Genomic DNA, 15,919 nt, shown 5'->3' with positions numbered 1-15,919 from the left:
TAATCGGGGCTTTTTTCCGGAGCTCAGCTCCAGCACCTCTCAGCTGTGCACCATTGCCATTCTAAGAGAACAAGGGAGAAGTTCCAACACCTATTTTTTCTAGAAAAACAGCTCTGATTATAATAATAATTTAAATACTACCTCAGTGAAACATGATTGGTATACTGATTATTGGTATACTTATTTCATTTCCCTGTACTGCATTTGTCAGGGGATTGTTGCGGCTACTCTCGAGTAAAGACGCTCCAGTCCGCTCTGTCTTTAAGAGCTTTATTGTGCATATTATTTACAGGGCGGAGATGTCAGAAAACATGGCTGCCTAGTCTGATTCAGAACCCGGCAATGGCGCTTGTCTGCTTTACGCCAGCATAATAGTCTGGGAACCCCAAAACGCCGCCCCCTTCCCCTGCGTCTGGAACTGGGTGTCAGAAGGGGCTGCGTTCCTTCTCCTGTCCCTTGGCTGGAGCGTTGCAGGGGCTCCGACACCATCCTGCGCTGCCCTTCCTCCTCTGGCCAGCTGGGTCGGTGCCTAGGCTCTGACACGTCTGAGAGCCCTCTCTCCACCCTGCTCCATTCCTCATTCCCTCCTCCTGACCCACTGCTAGCGCTGTCACTGGGCGAAGTGCTGGTCGGGATGGCTGGGGGAGGGTCCCTGTAGGGAGTCCCCCTGACAGTTTTAATTTCTCTTTCCCCCTCTTGCTTGCCTGTTTCATTGGGGCCTACACGTTTCTGTATGCAACAAAAAATTCAATTTAATGGTTTTTTTGGGGGGGGGGAGGCACTACCGTGGGTATGGCTCCCTCGTCCTCTTCCAGCCTGGAGGGTGCTGTGCTGGCGCTGAGCTCCTCAGTGGAGCAGTCGCTCCTTTCCGCACTGCTGAGGGTGGTGCTGAGGGAGCTCCTTTCCAGAGGGGAGCTCCGGGAGAGATCGTGGAGCTCCTGAGGCAGGAACGTCACAAGGTCCTCATCCGAAACTCGCTCTACGAAGTTGGAGGGGACCAGGCCTCTCCGCCCATCCATCAGCTCCCCTGGAAGTGAAGGTCAAGAGGGGACAGGATAGAAATGATGCTAAATTTTGTTGTGTGTGCTTCGATGCATTTTTATATATGACTGCCATCGTTATATTTTTGACACTCTGTAAATCTCTTGATGCTGTAAGGCACCTCCAGCACAGTGTGTGTGTGTGTCCCCTATAATAATTACTGAAGTTTTAAAACCGTAAGAAAAAATGTACAGAAGGGAAAATGAGAAAGAAAGGAGAGAGGGAGAGAAGATACCAGAAAAAAGAACAGGAAATTGTATTGTGCAGCATCAGAGCAGAAATGGAACGCGAGCACAGCAAAATATTGTTGAGGTTTAACAAATACTTCTACATGTTTGAAAAAAGAAAACACCGCAGTAATTAGCAATGTGCCGAACAGCATGGTTTTAACTATGGCAATGAGGATGTTGGTGGTGTTAATGATGTGATAATCTTCTGTTCTTTGGGTTGGCACTGCTTGCTCCCCAGAATTCTTGGACTCCCCACCAAAAATTATTTCAATAAGCAAGAACGTTACTAGTAATCTTCATAAGATGATGATGTCGTACCTTCAAAGAAGCCATCTTCGTCCATTTCTCCGTAGACGTAAATGTACTCACCGGCCGTCAGCGGGAGTTCTGCTTCGGGGTTCTCGTTGGGACCGGCAAATGGATTGTAGCTGAAATGGGAACAACAGGAATTGTTTTTACACGGAAAAGTCAAGAGTGATGCTCGGGAGCTGGCAGTGCTGTTTCAAAATTAACAAGACACTGGATATATAGGCAGCCAGGACAAGCTCTAAAGTCTCATTGCTGTACTATAGTCTGTCCCTATTAACAGTCTAGCCACAGCATTTTGCAGCATCTATCCAGACCAGGCCCCAAAGGCAGCCCCACACAGACTGCATAGCAGGAATCAAGCCTTGAGGTTACCAATAGCTATGAAACACATATATTATGACTCTGAGTGCTAGTTACTGGGAGCCGCAAGTGGGAAGAGTTGCTGTCGTGCTTGTACCACTGTGGGAGCATGATGGGCCATTGGCTTCATCCATTTCTTATGTTCCTGTTAAATGCATCTGGTTGGCCACTGTGAGAACAGGATGCTGGACTAAATGAGCCATTGGTCTGGTCCAGCAGGGCTGGTCTTATGTCATACACCACAAGTGTCCCCCCCCCAAAAGGGGACATCCCCTTTTTTCTCCCAAAAGGACAGCAGTCATTTTGGGCACTGTGATCTCATGCAATTTCACGCCATGATCTCCCCCCCTAAAAAAAAAACACCCCAAAACACTTCTCCCTGAGCCATGATCTCATGTGGCACCCCAAAGCACGTGTTTTTGGCCTCCATGCCACAACAAAGTGCTTATTTTTTGGGGGGGGGGAGAATCACAGTGTGAAACTGCATGAGATGCAAGAAAAAATGGGGAAGAAGGGGTCTCAGAAGATGGCATCATAGTTTTTGCCTTTGGTGTGTTGGAAGGCATGTTGTTTTCTTATGAGGCAAAAGCCACACAGCTGTTTGGAATAGCTCCACCCTGCCTTAAGTTGTGGCAGACCTCAGTGACCTTAAGAATGTGAGAGAAGTGAATTCAGATCCCACCAACACAGAGACCCTACCTGTAACGAGCTAAGAAGACTCGGAGCTTCACTGGACCCTGGTTCTCTGGTTCTGGGATTAATGAGATCATGTCGATTTCCAGCTCTTCCATTTCACTGGCTGTGTCCACCTAACGAAAACAACAGAAGACAGTGAAATAAGGACACCCCCGCTGTGTGAAGGACAGAGCAAAGGATCTAGTCCATCTGAACCCAGTCACCAATTTTGGTCTCCGTTTGAAGCCCTGTTATGGGTGCCACATAAGGACCTACACCTTGGAACTCCCTGCCTATTGACATCAGGCAGACGCCTTCGCTGTACTCTTGGGTGTCTGCTTAAAAAAAAGAAAAGAAGAAGCAGCCTGGCCCAGGACTAACCTCAGGGGTTGGGCAGGATTTGGGGCTGTTCTGCATGGACTCGGATCTAGAGGAGCTGGACTGGGACTCCAGTTTCCTGACCATTTTCTTCGAGGCAAGCGGAGGGGTATTTGCATCTGGGCTTCTGACCACAGTGGGCACCACAGGGTCGGCAAGGCGAGGAGATCCTTCCAGCCCTCCATCTTGAGCTTTCTGGCTGCACCGGGGAGAGATGGTGGCAATTTCTGGATCTGAAACCGAACAGTATGTACATTACGCCAGGCAGAGACGCCAAGCAAAGTGGTGGGTGCAGGGACAGTGGAACACTCTGGAACTGGGGAGCTTGAATGACAGCCAAGAAAGGTACACTGCTTACCTTCAAGGCCCACCTCGGGCAACAGGTTTGACCCAGGTTTACCCCCAGGTCCCTGTTTTAATTACTGTGTTTTTATAATTGGATTGTTATATTGCATTGTTTGGTACTGTTTTCTCTGCCACCACCAAAAAAGAAGCAAATCATACTCTACAGTTACTGAATCTGGGAACGCCATGGCATCTGGATTCTTCTAATGGCACAAATGAAAGCAAAGAGCGGGCTTCCTCCCCCTCCATAGTCACCTTTCTCCTTGAGTCCCTCCAGGAGCTGCAGAGAAGTCTGGCAAGTGGTGAAGGTGACCTCGGATGTCACCTGGGAGGAGGGCGGAAGACCGATTTTCTCAGTTTGGAGGCGAAACTGCTTGAGCTCTTGAGAGAGGAAGTTGAACTGTTCCGTGTGGCTATGGCACTGATCCTCCAGCTCTCTCACGCGGGCCTGCGTGGGGTGGGGGGTGGGGTGGGGAAAAGTTAAGGAAGATGGGTAATTTGGATGTGACTCCTGCAATGGACAAATGATCTAATGGGCACCTTCCAACTCTACAATTCTATGACCCTTTGATTCTAGAAGAATGTCAGAAGGAACTTGATGGATCAGTCCAAGGTGACTCCTGCGGAATCTGGTAGACTGCCTCTCAAGCTGGATGCCCCACTGAGACATCATTCCCCCCCCCCAACAGCAAAACAAGGCTGTTGAGTGAGAGCAGCCATTTAGGCATGATGTCTGCCCTCCAGCACCTGACTGCCCCCCAACCTCAGCATCTCCAGCCTGTGGCAGCTGCTTCGACCTGCCTAAGGGTAGGGATGGCTCTGTTAGAACTAGTGCAGCTACAACCAAACAAGCCACCAGAGGGGAAAGCGGACGGGTGTCATCACACGCCCAGATCCTTGCACACATAACAACATCCACAGCACACTTCTATTTGCCAGCACAGCAAATGCATGACACTGCTATCCCTTTGTGCCACAAAGATCAAGAGCAAGCAAGACATTCCCAGTAAGAGGTGCCTGGCCAAAGGAAGATTGCATCAGCGAGCAATGTAGGGCACTTATGTAGGTGATCCAATTTGCATGTCGTCATAATTGCAGGGGGGAAGCTCCAAAACGACCAGCCAATCTCCCTAGAAGGAAAAAATTTATTCTCTCTCCCCAACACCTGCATTTATTGCTGTGTCACCAAGGGCTTGTGTGTATATTTAGCAGTGGTTCTTGCATTGCAGGGGGTTGGGCCAGATGAGTCTCTACAATTTCTACAATTCTGTAACTATATAACCTCTGGCTGTTTAACTTGAGGAACAGCCTTTTGGGGCCTGAAAGCTTGCTCTTGTTTTGCAGGATGAGCACAGCTGCTCATTTGGAATGGAGAGCCCAATAAACCCTGAATTCCCTTTTGTTCTTCTCTGGCTCTCTCCCCACCCTGGTCCAAAATTGGTTGAAATCTGGTATTTCTCCATTCCAAACTCCTTCTGGGAAGCAGTCCAGGTTTGGTTGGGAAGGACATTTTCCTAAACACGGTGAGATCAGCAGTACCTGCATGCAATCCAAGGAATTCTGTCAGGAAAGAAGGAGGAAATGAGCAGAGAAATTGTGGTTAACCCGCACCCTGGCATCTTCCTGAAACAATAATCCTGATGCGGAATCTAGATTTCAGAGAAATGGCTAGGAAACAGGTGTGAGGATGAACGTAAGGGTCCTGCAGCTGGATCAGGCCAAAGGCCCATCTAGGCCAGCATCCTGTTAAGAACTTAATAAGAACTTGCTGGATCAGGCCACAGGGGGCCCATCTAACCCAGCATCCTGTTCTCACAGTGACTGACCAGATGCCTGTGGTAAACCTGCAAACAGGACCCGAGCACAAGAGCCCTCTCCCCTCCTGTGGTTTCCAGCAACTGGTATTCAGGAGCGTTGCTGCCTCCAACTGGAGAGGAAGAGCATAGTGGCTAGTAGACATCAATCGCCTTCCCTTCCTCCATAAAGTTGTCTGATCCTCTTTTAAAGCCCTCCAAGTTGGTGGGCATCACTGCCTCCTTCATTGTATGCCCACTGTCCTACTGTTATGAGATGGGGGGGGAACCTTTCTCCTCCACTTTCTCCAGAACATGCATGTCCTCACATTGGCGAACCAGATGCCCCAATAGGAAGCCCAGAAGCAGGACCCAAGTTCAACAGAAACTCTCCCTTACTGGTGTTTCCCAGGAACTGCTTTTCCAAGGCAACTCTACAATTCCTTCCAACCCTACAATTCCATGGTTCTATGGAATCCTGCAACACATCAGCTCTGCTGAAAAATCCCTTTAATAAACAAAACCACACAATTGACTGTTTTCCTGGCTGCTGACACCTAGCCCATGGGTTCCCCCTGAAGAATCCTGAGAACCGTGGCTTATCATCCGACAAAGGTTCAATTCCCAGCACCCTTCTCAAACTACAGTTCTCAGGGTTCTTTTAGAGGGCAAGACCTGTGCTTGAAACGCATGCCTTCGCTCTGTCTGGCATTCCTTGATTTTCTCCCCGCTTTACCTCCAAGAGCTGGACGGCTCCTTCGTGCTCCTTCCTTGCTTCAGCCTGGGCCTGAAGGCAAGAGGAGGAAAAAAAGAGAGGTTAAGGGGTCACCAATCCTATTTCTTGAGGTCTTGGGTGCCTAACACACCTGTCAGCCAGCACGACCAGCCACCAGGGAATTATGGAAGTAGAAGACCATAGTTTAGCCACCCCTGCTTTAATCAGGAGGTTACTAGCAAATGGAAGAGCTCTCTCAAGGGTGCACTAACCGAGAAGGGAAGGGTGCAAGTGGCCTCATTGGTGGATCTCTCACCTGCTGCAGTTGCCTGACTTCCTCCTGTTTCTTCTGCAAGGCCTGCAGGGCCCTCTCATGCTCCTGTTCCAGCTGCTGCCTTCGTTCCGCAACATCTCTCATGTGCTGGGGAAACCAGAAGTGCATGAGCACAGAGCTGAGTGATGATGACCCCCTCCAAGCACCTCAGGGTTTTCCTTCCAAGCTATGGGGACCCTCTTCTCAAGAAGGGGGTATAGCAGCTTCTGACAACTGAGAGGCAGCCCATGCCATCCAGACAAAAGGAAAACATCTTTTGGCCCATGGAGGGGAAAGAGTATATTTTTTATTTTATTTTTTAAAAAAACCACCTTGTGGTTTCACTTACAGTGCAGTTTCTGTTTGCTTAGAACAGGCATGTCCAACAGATAGACCGTGATCTACCAGTAGATCACTGGGTGTTTGTGGTAGATCACTGGTAGATCAGTGGGTCCCCCCCAAAGAAGCTAAAAAACTGGCTCCCCTAAAAAAGCTTAACATCTTTGCCCTGCACCCCTAAAAAACTGGGCTTTCCTCCCTATGAAAAGCTCAACAACTTTGACCTGAACCCCCAAAAAGGGGGTAGATCACTCCCAGTTTTTAACTGTGAGTAGATTGCAGTCTCTTGGAAGTTGACCACCCCTGGCTTAGAAGGTCTGCATGGGATTAAGACAGGGAGGAAGAGACCTCCAGCTGTGCAGACTTTCCTGTACCTTTATCTCTATGCTGACTTCTATTTCTTTGATGTCTGGCCTTCTCGGTAGTGGCGCCTGGCCTGTGGAATGCCCTCCCATCAGATGCTAAAGAGATAAACAACTACCTGACATTTAGAAAACATCTGAAGGGAAGTTTTTAATGTGTGACATTTTAATGTATTTTAATCTTTGTTGGAAGCTGCCCAGAGTGGCTGGGGAAACCCAGCCGGAAGGGCGGGGTACAAATAATAAATTATTATTATTATTATTATTATTATTATTATTATTATTATTATTTGCTCAGACTGTTCATAAAAGGGTATTCCACTTCCCTGCTACAAACCCCTGAAACAGAAGCCACTTCCCCATTCCTGATTCCAGCTCCCTTTTTCAACAACACAGCCAGCCAGAATAAGGAGATGGCATCTACACACATGCACACCCTACCAATTTTTGAACTGGGAACCAGGAACCCATTTCCCAAATCTGCCTCCTCTGTTATCCCAGCTTCCTAACAAGGATGCTCAGGGCAGGGAGCTGCTCAAAAAGATGCCTCTTTTCAATCACAACCCTGGCTCTGACCAACCTTCAGCGCCTGCCCGAGACTCTCCAGCCTGTTCTGGAGCTCCTGGGTTTTCTGGAGAGCAGAATCCCGTTCCTCGGTCACCACAGCCACCTGCAACTTCAAGTCAGCATTTTCAGATTCAACCTGCCCAGGGAGAGAAGGAAGGTTGCTCAGTGGCAAAGCACATGCATCCTGCATTGCATGAGGTCAGACTAGATGGTCCTTGATGTCTCTTCCAACTCTACAGTTCTATTCTGCTGTCCCAACTTGAAGCCCCTGCCTGAAAAATTATTTTCTTCTGTCTGCCCTGAACTTCCTGTGGATCGATTTCCATTTCAGTTGCACTGAAAGTTCCCCATTTCGGGTTGGGGGCAGTTGCTGCCCACGAGCTCACTTGCACTCCCTCAATGGTTATCAGGCATTGGTGGGGCGAGAGATCCCTACTTACCTTTTCTGTCCACTCCAATTGCCCATGAAGCAGAGTGTTCTCCTCACACAGCCGGACATTATTGCTTTGCACCTCCTGCAGTTGGATTTCCTGCACAGGGACAAAAAAAGGCAGATTTTTCTGGGGAATAAAAGGAGATTTGCCTCCTTTGACAGAGAAACCAGGAATCTGTAGGAACATGTAGAGGTGACCAAGGGGTTCGGACAGGAGCAGGCATCACACAATCCATTCTTTAATTGCAGGAATAGGAAATCTGTGGCCCTCTGTGTGTTGCTGTACTACAACTCCCATCATCCACAACTCTCAGAATGCTACTGGACTACGATTCCCATCATCCATAACACTTTGTATGCTCTCGGCTGATCTGCCTCTCAGAATTTGGCCTCGGAGGTTAGCATGGAGGCGGAGGTGCACCTCTGACAGTGCTTCTGGGGGCAGGATGTTACTCACGAGCTCTGCACATCTCTTGTGCTTCTTCCTCACTTCATGTTCAAGGTTTTCACATTGTTTCCGCTTTCTTCTGAGCTCAGACTCCTACCGAAAAAAGGGGGGAGGAAAGGAGGTGAGGTGGAGAAACGCGCTAGGCCAGATTGATCATCACCACCCCACACATTCCATGCCAGGGCATCATAGTTCCAAGGAGATTTGAAACCCAAAAGATGTTGCCCATTGACTGTCCCCCATTCCCAGAAACTCCCCCCCAACTGATTTTTACCATTCTTGTGGCAGTAGTGGGATTCTTATACAGTACTTTGCCGACTGCTTAGAAGCTAGATTCAAAGTAACAGCAAGGGGAACCCACCAATTGCTGGATCTGCCGTTTGGTCTCGGGAGCGGTTGCGACCCCCTTCTTCACAGGAAGGGTTTCATACCCATCATTCACTTGTGCCAGAGGATGGGCTCTGGGGCCCCTCTGCAAAGGAGAGAAATCTCAGCCAGGCTCAAGGGGGAAGTGTGGCCACGGGCAACCACCCATTCTGCAGCCAAAGGGCTCCCCTTAACATATAAAGCTCTACATAGCTAAGAACCTGGTGGTGGTGGTGGTTGTTATTTAATGTACAGTGGTACCTCAACTTACGAATTTTTCGACAACTGAATTTTTCGACTTATGAATGGGGCAAATGGCCGCACGCTTACGAATTTCTCGACATCCGAATGGAAACCGTGGCGGTTTTAGATAGGGTTTTTTCAACTTACCAATTTTTAGATGGAGTTGCTTCGACTTACGTATTTTTCCATTTCCAATGCATTCCTATGGGAAATCACGTTTCCAATGGCGCTTTTCGACTTACGAATTTTTCGACCTACGAAGGTGCTTTCGGAACAGATTAAATTCATAAGTCGAGGCACCACTGTATTCATAGTCCACCTTTCTCCCAAGTGGGGTTCAAGTCAGCTTCCAACATTTAAAAGCATCATTATAAAATATGAAGCAATAAAAACAAACTTGCTAAAAGCAAAGGCATCAAAACACATTCAGAACCAGAAATTAAAATCCAGTTTGCCCTGACAGCAGCCCAGGGGCCAGTCACAAACTCTCGGCCTAACCTACCTCGCAGGGCTGTCATGGGGATAAAATGGAGGTGGGAGAACAATGTATGCCACCTTGAGCTCTTTGGAGGAAAGGTGGGATATAAAGGTAATGATTATATAAAGGTGCTCCCCTGGGCTCCCCTGGGGTACCATCTTTTAGGTAGTCTGTGTGGGCACTGAGAGCAGGATCCTGGAACAGATAGGTTGTACAAGAGCTGCTCTCAGTGTCCACACCCCTCTGAGGTTAGGTGGGTGGGTATCAGGGATATCTTTGAAAGTGGTACCTAACACCCCCACCCCAAAATAGGGCTGTATCTAATGTTATAGCCATGCTTAGTGTAGACCAATTGAACTAATGGACATGACTAACTCAGGTTCGTTTATTTCTGGATTGTATAACACTCTCAGGTGTTCTATTTAATGGTATTCTATTTAATGAGTGGTATGATTTATTCCTGCAAATAAATAAATAAATATTTGAAGGGGTCTACCCTGAGTGGAGCTTCAAAGGCTATAACTCCATGCAAGCTTTCCCAGCTGACTGAATAAGTCTCTGTCATGGGTTTAAAACTCATCTTCTTCTGTTTTTCTAACTGTTTTTATTATCTTCTGTACATCGCCCAGGGTAATGTGTGGAAGGTGAATTTATTTATTTATTTTATTACATTTCTACCCCACCCTTTTCTCCAAGGAGCTCAAGGAGGCTTGCGTAGTTTTCTTCCTCCTCTTTTGATCTCCACATCAACCCTGCGAGGTAGATTAAGTTGTTTGTGTGTGTGAGAGAGAGAGTGACAGACAGACAGAGACAGAGAGAGACGGGCCCCAAGACATGGCTGAGTGGGGATTTAAACCCCGGTCTCCCATGTCCTACTCTGACAGACAACAACAACAAGAACAGAGCACTTTTATCTTTCAGGGATAAAGCTAAGTCTCTCTTATGCACTGGCATAGTGTAGTGGCTAAGGAATTGAGCTATGTGGTTATGTATTCATAAAAAGGCTCTTAGAGCAGCTTACAAATGCCAATAGTACAATCTAAAAGATACAATACAAAAAGAAAAGGGATTCAGAGGGAAGGGAAAAACACTTTTTGTTCAGGCAAGTCTATCCAGATATGTAGAATGCTGGTGTGTGTTTTAATCTCTTTCTAGTGTTCTGCTGAATTTTATTATCTTTCAAATAATAGCATAGTAGCGTTGGATGTAACTGCTACAATCAAGATGTATATAAATTCTGCTAAATAAATAAAATAAATGGGCAGTGCTAGGACTGAACCTGCTGCAGGCCCTTCTGCATGAAAAAAATGGGGTTGCCCTGCCGCTTCTCTAATCTAAAGCTCTGATCTGGGCTAGGGGCAGCAGCAAAGGCCCCGATTCTGCCAGGGACCTGATGGAGAAGCAAGTCAAAGGCGAGCAAAGCCCTTGGTAGCTGCAGGGGAGAGGGTAACCCAGAGGCAAAATTGGAGTTGCAGTACGTTTCCTTGTTGCTGCTGCTGCTGTTTTGCTGCTGTTGCTATGCCCTACCTTCTCCACCAGACCACGTCCTCAATACAAAACACAGTTAAAAATATCAATAAAAACACCATAGCGCTATTAAAAGTTTCTTCCACCCACCCCACCCATCGAACGCCTGGAAACCGCCCCTCTCTGACTCCCGCCTCCTCCCGGTGGCTGCGGGAAGCACTCTGCAAACGCTCAGAGGACTCCATGATGACGTCCCACGGCACTGAAAGTCAGGCAGAATCCCGAAGGAGCCGGCCCGCAAGGCCAGGAGGGCCGGCAGCAGCCACCCTCCTCCCTCCGGGGTCCTTTTCCAGCCCCATCTCCCCTCCCTGCTCGGCTAAGCGGGCGCTGCGGCCTGGCCCGCCGGACAGCGCCGGGCTCCTACCTGCTGCTCCCAATTTCAGCACCACGGAGAGCTCCTCGTTGGGTCGGCCTCCGCAGGCGGATTGGTCGGCTGGGCTGAACCACTTCGCCGCCAAGGGAGGGGGAGGAGGAGCCGCTCTCGGGAGGCTGCAAGCGGGAGGGTGAGCATCCGCGTTTACTTCCACCCCTCCGCCGGCAGTGGGACATCCCGGCCCTGCAGGGTCCGGGCTGGGGTTGGAAAGGGTCGTGCGAGGGCATGAGAGGAGCTAGTAGGAGAGGTTGGCAGCCCTTTCTCCACCCCACAATGAAACCTCCCTCCCTTGTTAGCATTCGCACGTTCTTCAAGCGGCTTCACGTGTCTCAGAGTTCCCAGGCACACCGAGCAACCACCGATAGCATCTTTAGACTCTACCTTAGGGTAAAGCAATGGTGAAATCTAACTGTTTTTCATGGTTTCGTGTGTAAATTGCCTTGAGGCGGTGGCTTAATAAATTAATTGTAATAAGAACAATAAATTCCTGCTCTTGTTGTGATAATGATCACCATGTTTAGATTTATGCAAGACAGAGACCTGATGAGGGTACCTTTTGTTTTCATACTGGGCAGCCTTCAACTCGGTTTTACTCAGAGTAGACCTGCTGAAATTAATGGGCCTAACCTGGTCACGTTCATTAATTTCAATGCATCTACTCTGAGTGCAACTTAGTTGAATAGCACCCACTGAATCTAGCAGTTCAGGGTGGAAGCCACAACTACATAAAAACTCAGAGGGGTTCAGCTGCACCTTCATTATACACCTTTAGGCGCCAGGCAAAAACATTCCTCTTTAACCAGGCTTTTGGCTGACTGACACCCAACGCCCTTTTAAAATGTGTTGGGGATTGGGGCGGGGGAGAAATTATTGGGTTGTTTTTGTTTTGTTTTTATTACGTATTATATGTTTTTACATTATGATTTTATCTTGTGAACTGCCTGAGACCTGCGGGTATAGGGCGGTATACAAATTTAATTAATTAATCGTCCAGCGTTCATTGCATGCTTGATGTACGTGCTTGATGTATGTCCCCCTGCAAGAAACCTGGCCCAATGTCTTATTTACAAAGCAAAGCAGAAGGTACATGCACTTTCATCTAATATGCTGGTAATGAGCAGGACTTAACAAAAAGCACAAAGCTTTGAAGTGCAAGTCTAAGCAGTTTACCTTTTTCACTGCCTCCACTGCAGAGGACAGCACATTTCTCTGCCGTGAAACCCTTGAAGGAGAAAAGCCGTTTGGCAGGGCTGGTGCAGGGGACCCCATGCCCATTACTGATGCCAAGGAAGTGTCCCCTGACCCCTGGCTGTGAGAGCCCAGGGATGCCTTGAAATTCTTCAGGGCGATCTGCCTCTGTAGACGCAGCACCTCCTTCTGCGACTCTTGGAGCAGGTGGCGGAAGTCCAGGAGGGGGAGGCAAGGAGAAGAAGCTTCCTAGGAAGACACAAATAATCACCATCACCTTAAGGGTTGCTTCCAGATTTGAAGAAATCTCAGCTGTTTAATCAGTTCCTCAATGAATGTGAGAATACTAGCAGGACCCGGCCATGCATTGCTGTGGCCCACCCCGTACCCCTGTGGAGGACGGTTGAATACCCCTCCCTCTGTTGTCCCCAGGGAGTGTTGGCCCCCTCCGCCCTGTATCTCCATACCTTGGCCCCCACCCATGGAAAAGGAGCTGTCTGAGTCATGTATTATAGTCGTGGCCAGTAGATGGCGATGTGTTGAGTTCCTTAAAATTGGTTTTTACCTGCCTCAGGTGTGACATCTGTCTAAGCAAACTGTATAAGATCCTTTGTGTATTCGCATGTGATGTGTCAAAATTTCAACGCAATCGGTCAAGCGGGTTCGGTAAAAAGTGGAGACACGCAAACATGGCGGTTTACATTTATAGATAGATAGATAGATAATAAGAGATTGCTACATCAGGCCAATGGCCCATCTAATTCGGCATCCTGTTCTCACAGTGACCAACCAGATACCCATTGTGGGGAGCTAGCAAGCAGGATCCAAACACAAGAGCAACTCTCCCATCCTGTGGTTTCCAGAAATTGGTAATTGGTGGAGGCAGAGCATCAATATTGGAGCTAATAGCCATCGAAAACTCTCTCCTCCATGAATGTGTCTAATCCTCTTTCAAAGGTGTCTAGGTCGTTGGCCATCCCTGGCTCCTGTGAGAGGCAGTTCCATAGTTTAACCACACACTGCATGAAGAAGTATTTTATCAGTCCTGAATCTTCCCATGTCCAGCTTCATTGAGTGCCCATGAGTTCTGGTGTTATGAGGGAGGAAGAAAAACTTCTTTCAATCCACTTCCTCCATGCTATGCATAATTTTAAAAAACTTCTATGTCACCTCTAACTCGCCTTTTCTCTACACCAAAAAGTCACAAACACTGCAACTTTTCTTCATAGGGGAGTCACTCCACCCCCTCGGTCATTTGGGTGGCCCTTTTATGAACCTTTTCCAATATCCTTTTCGAGGTGAGGCAACCAGAACTGCACACAGTATGATAAGCATCCCTCTCCACATTAAAGGACGGTAAAGGCAGCGCTTGCTGCCTGCTGTTCAGTACTTTGTATAAAAAATAATATTAACTCTTTTTAAAGGAATTAAGTCAAGTTTGGGAAAGGGGTAGGGTACCTGTTTTGTATGCAGAAAGCCCAATTCTGGCAGCATCTCTCTACAAAGGGCTGCAAAGTCCCCTGGTCTGAAACCGCAGAGAGCCTGCTTTCTGTCAGTGTACAGGCCAGGGATACAGAACCATTTTTGGCCCAACTTTCTGGGGGCCTCGTGGCAGAGGCAAATGTTTGCAAAGCCACGAATGGGAATTTTGCCTCCATGCACCAGGCCGGTTTCCGCAAACACTAACACACCCCTCTCCAAAACCCAAGATATCTCGGCATGGAACCTTCACCTTTCCCGACATGATTTTGGCCTGCAGGTCTTGGCATTCCTGGTGCAGGGCGTTGATCTGCTTGTCCTTTGCCAGCAGCACACTGGCTTGCTCGCGCAGGTCCATAGCCCGCTGTCGGGCCAGTGCTTTCTTGCAGAGTCCCGCACAGGAGCCCTTCACCGCAACCGGGGTGTTGACCTGCAGCAGAAAAAGAACAAGACAGTCGAGCAGACTACCTGGGAAGGTGGTGGGTTCTCAATTGTTTGAGGCTTTTAAGCAGGGTTTGGAGTCTGCAGGGGATTCCTTAGCTGCAATGCAGGGGGTTGGGCTAGATGACCCCTGGGGTACCTTCCCACTCTGCTATGCTAAGATTCTAGATACAGAAATAAACAGTAAATTGCAAGAACTCATGCCAGGAGGAAGATGAATTTCAAGGAAGTCTTCAAAAGGTTTTATTTATGTAATAATAAGATGAATTCAAATAGGAAACATACTTGGTACACTCTAACCATTAAAACATTGCTGATGAAGACTTGTCGAAACAGGGCCTTGTCCTGGGATTTTTTCACTGGAATTTATCCTTATTTGCCTCACTATCATACTGGAATTGATTCCTATTTGAATTCATCTTATCATTACATAAATAAAACCTTTTGAAGACTTACTTGAAATTCATCTTCCTCCTGGCCCGAGTTCTTGCAATTTACTGTTTATTTCTGGACTTCACCAAGAACTCCAATTTCTACAAGATTCTAGATACAGGCACAAGAGGCTGCCTTTTACTAAACCAAATCTCTGTTCCGCCCTCCTGAATGTTTTCTACACCAGGAGTGGGCAATGTCTGCCACAAGGCACCTTCTCCCGCACTTACTACTTTGAGGTTGGCTTCCTGGAGCTTCCGTGCCCTTTCCTCCAGGCGCTTGGCGATGACAGCCAGCTCAGCATTTTTCCTCTTCAGGTGCCTCACTTTCTCCTGAGTCTCTGGGAAGCAGCTCTTGTGCTGAGAGGGGGGAAGTGGAAAGGGGAAGGAAGGAAGGAAGGAAGGAAGGAAGGAAGGAAGGAAGGAAGGAAGGAAGGAAGGAAGGAAGGAAAGAAAGAGGTTTGAGTCCTCTGCAGCAATTGCTGGGGCTGTCCCTGCCATGAGGCAGAGGTGACAGACCCTTAGCCTGCTTAGCTCATTGACCCTGGCTGGCAGCGACTCTCCAGGGTTTCAGACATTCCCAGCCCCTGAAAAGCAGATGTTCTACCACTGAGCTAAGATTCCAGTCCTCATGGTTCAAGGAAGCTGCCTTAAACTTGAGTCAGGTGACAGGTCATTGTCTGACCCAATACTGTCTACACTGACAGGCAGCAGTTCCCAGCTGAGTGAGCCTAAGGAGCATATAGATGGTGTTTCCTTTTGGCCCTGGCCCTGGCCACCATGGACAGATTACATATGACCACCCAACTGGAAGAAAGCTTGCTATAAAGTGGGGTGGAAGTATTTTAAGTCAGAAAAATGGGGAAGATCTGGACTGTGGGATGCCAGCCAGCCAGGAGGAAGTTCTCCTATACATGCCTGGTGGCTCCCAGACAAGAGATCCCATCATCCTCAGCATCACATGGCCATGCTGGCTTGGGCTGATGGGAACTGTAGTCCAACAACCTCTGGAAGCCACTAGGTTGGGGAAGACTGGTGTTGCCTAATCTCGTTGGAAGGTTTCCAATGCCCAAGCTCCTCCTCAC

At 48.2% G+C, this 15,919-nt stretch overlaps 1 protein-coding gene across 1 annotated transcript in view; it reads right to left on the bottom strand.

Annotated features, from left to right (window-relative positions):
* Positions 1-15,919, bottom strand: part of TSPOAP1 (TSPO associated protein 1) — a 49,630-nt gene that overhangs the window by 23,314 nt on the left and 10,397 nt on the right. The window contains exons 3-19 of the mRNA XM_060268581.1: positions 15,066-15,194; positions 14,216-14,392; positions 12,466-12,732; positions 11,287-11,411; positions 10,675-10,774; positions 8,670-8,780; positions 8,318-8,401; positions 7,868-7,957; positions 7,441-7,563; positions 6,163-6,267; positions 5,868-5,918; positions 4,878-4,898; positions 3,594-3,786; positions 2,997-3,226; positions 2,640-2,749; positions 1,590-1,699; positions 786-1,027 (exon numbers count right to left, since the gene is read on the bottom strand). Of these exons, the coding sequence (XP_060124564.1) occupies positions 786-1,027; positions 1,590-1,699; positions 2,640-2,749; positions 2,997-3,226; positions 3,594-3,786; positions 4,878-4,898; positions 5,868-5,918; positions 6,163-6,267; positions 7,441-7,563; positions 7,868-7,957; positions 8,318-8,401; positions 8,670-8,780; positions 10,675-10,774; positions 11,287-11,411; positions 12,466-12,732; positions 14,216-14,392; positions 15,066-15,194 (2,268 nt within the window). The remainder of the gene's footprint in view (positions 1-785; positions 1,028-1,589; positions 1,700-2,639; positions 2,750-2,996; positions 3,227-3,593; positions 3,787-4,877; positions 4,899-5,867; positions 5,919-6,162; positions 6,268-7,440; positions 7,564-7,867; positions 7,958-8,317; positions 8,402-8,669; positions 8,781-10,674; positions 10,775-11,286; positions 11,412-12,465; positions 12,733-14,215; positions 14,393-15,065; positions 15,195-15,919) is intronic.

This window comes from Zootoca vivipara, chromosome 15 (assembly GCF_963506605.1).
Source record: "Zootoca vivipara chromosome 15, rZooViv1.1, whole genome shotgun sequence".
Classification (NCBI taxonomy): domain Eukaryota; kingdom Metazoa; phylum Chordata; class Lepidosauria; order Squamata; family Lacertidae; genus Zootoca; species Zootoca vivipara.
The sequence above is the reverse complement of the archived record's forward strand: the minus strand, read 5'-3'. Positions and strand labels throughout refer to the sequence as shown.